We start from the raw sequence: 6,000 nt of genomic DNA, 5'->3' as shown, positions 1-6,000 counted from the left end.
TTCAAGTCGAGTGAATAACCTGAAATGGCACAAAGCTAAGCGGTAAACTGCCAGAGGTTTAAAAAAAAGTTTACGTTACCAAAAACTGAAAAATAATGTAAATTTCTGAGTTGTTAAAAAAGGCCCTTTTCATGGAACAAGTAATGGGTTAGCAACTGCAGCTGTTCTGCAGCAATGAAAGTAAATTAAGCCTTGAAAGTTGATGCAAACAATTCCTTCAGGTGTCCAAACTTTTGTTGATTAGTTACAAACCCTCTGTATAAAAGCAGTGTTGGAACAGACTGTGTTACTACACTCTCTGAAGCATTATTTGGACAATATTGCACTGCAGGAAGTAGTATATTGCTATCATAATGGTGAGAAAAAGACAATTAACAAAGGAAGACAGATAGACTGTTATAACCCTTGAAAGTGTAGATCTTTCCTTTAGAGAAATTGCAAAAAGCCAAGGTGTCAGTGAGTACAGTTTCCTCCACCATCAAAAGGCACTTGGAAACTGGAGGAAACTCTGACAGGAAGAGGTCTGGCAGACTCAAAGTCACAACACAATCAGAAGACAAGTTTCTGAGAGTAAACAGCTTGCCTGATAGGTGGCTCAAAGGACAGCAGCTTCAAGCACATCTTAACACTGGTTGAAGTAAGGAAGTCTCAGTTTCAACTGTTATGAGAAGAGAAGACTTTGAGCTGCAGGTTTGACAGGTCGAGTGGCAGTAAGAAAGCCATTGATAAGATGGCAAAATAAGACAAAGAGGCTTGCTTGGGCCATGAAGCACCGCCAGTGGACGAATGAAAACTGGAAGAAGGTCTTATGGACCGATAAATCAAAATTTGAAATCTTCGGTTCATTACGCAGGGTTTTTGTACGCCTTTGAGTAGGCGAAAGGATGGTTCCTTAGTGTGTGACACAGACTATTAAACATTGAGGAGGAAGCATGATGATCTGTGGCTCATTTGCTGGATCCAGAGTCGGCGACTTGCACACAGTGACCGGCACCCTGAACCAAAAGGGCTACCACAACATTTTGCAGCACCATGCAATACCCTCTGGTCTACGCCTAGTTTGTCAGGGGTTCATCCTACAGCAAGATAACGACCAAAACATACCTCCAGGCTATGTCACAACTACCTCAGAAGAAAAGAACAAGACGGTAGGTTTCAAATAATGGAATGGCCAGCACAGTCTCCAGACTTAAACCCCATCGAGCTGGTTTGGGATGAACTGGACAGAAGGGTGAAAGCAAAGCAACCTACAAGTGCAACACATTTGTGGGAACTTTTACAACAGTGTTGGGAAGAACTTTCCAAACAATATTTGATTTCCATTGTAGAAAGAATGCCACGAGTATGTTCGGCTGTTATATCTGCAAAAGGTGGCTACTTTGAGTCAAAAATTTAGATTAAATTTTGTTCAACAAAACGATTCCATGATTTCTTTTTTTATCTGCAATTCTTTATTTGTTGTGTTTTAATTTCAGAGTACATTGAAACTAAACATGTAACTGCTTAAATTTCAGAAAAAACTGGAAAAATGGGGGTGTTCTAAAACTTTTGACCGGTAGTGGATACATATATATATATATATATATATATATATATATATATATATATATATATATATATATATATATTATGTTTGGCTTTTTTTCTTGGGACTACGGTGCAGTAATTGGTCTTTATTTTGATTACATCGCGACACTGTATAAATGTGCCATTAAATTCAAAAAGAAGATAGATAGATAGAAAAGAGGAAGATAAGGAGGGGGAGGGGGGCGAAGGTAAAAGGACAAACAAACGAAGTATTTAAATGTTTGGGGCGTGTGGGGATTCCCATGACGTTGTGATTACGTAACGTGACGCGGAATCACCCCATTGCAGGTTGTTTCGTTATTGGTCAAGGCTCGCGTGGCGCGGGGCGCGCGGGTGATGACGTGCGGCCTTCATCGGCGACATGCGGATGGTGAGAGACGGAGCGCCGGGCCATGCGTTGTCCTCTAATGGAGAGAGTGGGACTCGGAGGTGAAATAGAGAGGTGAAAGTGACGTCTCTCGGCAAACGGAGACATGGAGGGGATGGCACTGACTGGTATGGATTCCGAGCTGGACGGGTTGAACGCGACGCTGCCTGGACCTGGCGAAATAGACAGCGCGTTGCTCGGCGACATCGACGGTGAGAGCAAGTGGGGCCCAGCGACGGGGAGGGACGGAGATCGAGAGAGTGTGAAAGATGGAAGCTTTGAGGTGGTCCAAGTCCCGTTTCCCGAGTTATCCCTGGACAGGGTCTTGACCTTTGCTTCCTTGTTGCGATGTGTATTCACAACACAACACAGTACAGTAACACAGTACAGTAACACAGTACAGTAACACTACTGTACATACAAGCTGTAACGTAAAGCCGGACGTGAGGAAACATTCGGCACGTTCAGGATGTTGTGAGAGTGGGCAGTTTGGAGGAAGTGGTAAATTCGGTTATGTACACAATGTTAACCCGTCCTCCAGGAGGACCCTGTCAATGGCGATTCATGATATCGATGGTTATACAATATACACTCTTACACTTCTTGGATTACCTTCTATTCTCCCACAACCCTCCTCCGCTTGCAGCATCAACATCAACAACAACAGAAATACATTCAGAGAATGGATAAATCAATACAACCCTGTACATGGAAAACTAACTCTGCGTCGAGGCATCCTGAGTCCTGTGATTGGATGGGAATGATGACGCACAATGAATCCACACACACGCATATATATATATATATATATATATATATATATATATATATATATATATATATATATATATATATATACATACATACATACATACATACACACACATACATACACACACATACATACACACACATACATACACACACGTATATACATACACACACGCATATACATACATACACACGTATATACATACATACACGTATGCATATACATACATATACACACACACACACACACACACACACACACACACACACACACACACACGTACACACATATACATACACACACGCATATACATACATATACACACACACACACACACACACACACACACACACACACACACACGTGTATACGCACACACGCACGGAGTTGGCTGCTTGGTTGAGTGGTTCAATAATTCTTTCTCCTCTGGCTTGTGTGAACTCAAATCTTGTGGACTGTGGTTGCTCTCACTCACCAACCCACACGTGGTAAGCATGGCGATTATACGGTCCATTCGGCAACTTGAGTGCGGCAGGGAGTATGTCGTCCTGCAGTGGTCTAGGATGAGCTGTTTTAGTGATCGTTTGTACACGACCACACAAAACAGTATGTACACAGACATTGAGGAATTATATATAAATCTGAATGATTTCCCAAATTCCTGAAATTAATTGTGGCAGCAACATGACTCTGGCGTACATTGTTAAGCATGGAAAATGGTTTCCGCTGATATTCTGAATGAACCACTCACTTTTATTTCAGTGTTACCTGTGGATGAGTCTGAATTTTTATGGATTGTGTGATATTCTGAACCATTCCTTCAGGAGGTTGACGAGTCCATATTGTATGGCATTTGGAGGGTGTTAGATGTTGATGAGTCCTAATGTGATGCTCCTGTTGCTTCATTGAATTAATGGTGAAAGTTTGGTATAAATCTAACTTGTACCTTTCCTACTCCTCAAACTATTTTTGTATCAAACAGGTGTGATGCGTTGTTATTCTGCAACGTCCCAAGTACTAGACATTACACGCTATGAGTTTGTCTGCCTAATTAAGCTATTTGAGTACTACTTGTATGTCACCCCGCATTACAATGAAATGAGTAAAGCTGACTGATTATTTCACACATTATTTTTTCTTTTTGTCTTCTTCTCCTGTTCCTCCTCCTCCTCCTCCTCCTCTTCCTCTTCTGCTTCTCCTCTTCTTCCTTCTCTGCTGCTTCTTCGTCTTCCCGTTCTTCCACTTCTTGCTCTGCTTTGTCCCATCATATCGGTCAGTGGCTCACTGGGTATGTTTGGTTGGCTCAAGTCTTTCACAAACCGGCTGGCCAGGATTGATATTCCACTGTGCCTGATATGGGCAGGAACTTGTAATATTTTCAGTGATGGCAATAACTGACCTACTATCTTCATTAAAAGACAGCATTGGATCTTCAACGTCCACCAACTAATGTTATCGGCCGGGATCACATCCATCTTTGAGATGGCATGCTTTGTGACGCAACCTACGCCTGCAAAACACCAGTCTGACGGTTTATATTCGGGCCGACAATCGAACTCAGATGCTCAAAGTTAAGTGCACTACCTCTGCACTATCCTTTTGAACAGAATACTTCATTTTTAGCTCGCCTGTTCGAAGAACAGAGAGCTATAGCGACACCTCCAGCGTGAGCATGAGCGTCAGCATGAGTGTGAAAATGTTAAAGTTTTTGGTGCAAGTTATTTAGAAGCTTGCCATTCATTTAATATGTGTACTAGGATGCTGATATTTGGCATGGAGGTTCCTTTGGGGTATATTACACTGGTCTGCGTCATTTCACAGGTCGAGATTTTCTCAACGGTTCTTATATGCTTTTTGCATGCTGAATTTAGAAATGTATCTCATTTCGCTCAATCAGGTCAAGTTTTTCTCAATCAAAAATCTATCTTCTATCTCAATTTTAATGAAAAAAAAATCAAAATTTATGTGCTTTTAATTATCATTTTTAAAATTCAAAATCAGACTGACATTGACAGAAAATGTACAAACTATATATAAAATGACGCACAAGTACCGTTAATGTGAAATTCAACATTAAAAAGACGAAGGAAAACGGCGACTGCTCGAGCGACTGAAGTTGGGTGTTGCCAGAAACAACGATTTATCTATATTTTTCTGAAATTGAAATGAAAGTAATTGAGAAGGCACTTTCTTCCACATTAAGTGTACTTGTGTGTCATTATATGTATAGTTTGTACATCTTCTGTCAATGTAAGTCTGATTTTGAATAAAAAAAACAGAAATTTTGATTATTTCTTTCCTTAAAATTGAGATACCGATTTTGACCAAAATCTAATCAGCACTAGCCATCACCCTCCTGAATCACGTGGTGTAATTTGACATTGGTAGCTTCTTCCGTTCTCGAGTTATCGTGCCTCCAAACAAACACATCAAAAACTTGACCTCATTGCGTGAAATTAGATACATTTCTGAATTCAGCATGCAAAAAACATGTAAGAACCGTTGAGAAAACCTAGACCTCTGAAAAAAAAATATTTCAAATGCAGCCCAGTGTTATCGATGTGGTGAAGTTGAAATTAAAAAAAATAATTTCAAATGTTTTAAATTTTTGACCTGTTTTGAACTAACTTTTTTGAAGCACATCAACGTTAAAGTTTTTGGTGCAAGTTATTTAGAAGCTTTCCATTCATTTAATATGTGTACTTGGATGCTGATATTTGGCATGGAGGTTCCTTTGGGGGTATACTATTGGTGTAGTGAAGTTGAAATTAACAAATGATTTAAAAAAAAATTTTAATTTCAACCTAAGATGGTGTCAAAGCCACCCAATGCTCGCCTGTTTATACTAGACGCTTGCCATTCATTTAATATGTGTACTAGTTTACTGATTACAATATACAAATACATATATTGCTTTAAAATTATTTCAATCAGACCACTGCAATGCTTTTTAAAAAATATTATTAGACTCGTCTTTTAAAAACGATCAATGTATAAACAGGCGAGCATTGGGTGGCTTTGACACCAACTCTGGTTTTTTTTTATACCTCGTCAAAATAGTGTGTGCCTAGAATGGCGCTCGGAACTTCGGTGGAACTTCTAGCTTCCCCAATTAGTCCATGGTGATGTGTTGTTTACAGATGGTGTGATGTTCTGAACCAAGGCCTCGGTGAATCAATCAACCAGGGTCAGAATGTAATATTCGGTGCAGACCGTTGTAAAAGTAGACATTTTGAAAAAGTGGTATCCGGTAATATTCTGAACTATTCTTCCA

The 6,000-nt window shown here is 40.0% G+C and overlaps 1 protein-coding gene across 4 annotated transcripts in view; it reads left to right on the top strand.

Moving 5' to 3' along the window:
- Positions 1–1,904: 1,904 nt before the first annotated feature.
- The window catches only part of LOC147021774 (sterol regulatory element-binding protein 1-like), an 84,722-nt gene continuing 80,626 nt past the window's right edge, over positions 1,905–6,000 (top strand). For 3 of the 4 annotated variants that reach the window (XM_085892091.1, XM_085892090.1, XM_085892089.1), the window contains exon 1: positions 1,905–2,166. In XM_085892091.1, the coding sequence (XP_085748217.1) occupies positions 2,061–2,166 (106 nt within the window). In that variant the 5' untranslated portion in view covers positions 1,905–2,060. The remainder of the gene's footprint in view (positions 2,167–6,000) is intronic. The other variant, XM_085892088.1, reaches the window with a different exon arrangement.

Source organism: Eptatretus burgeri, chromosome 8 (assembly GCF_056783735.1).
Source record: "Eptatretus burgeri isolate ZD-2024b chromosome 8, Ebu_testis_v1, whole genome shotgun sequence".
In the NCBI taxonomy this organism is placed as follows: Eukaryota; Metazoa; Chordata; class Myxini; order Myxiniformes; family Myxinidae; genus Eptatretus; species Eptatretus burgeri.
This window is presented reverse-complemented; position numbering and strand designations above follow the sequence as displayed.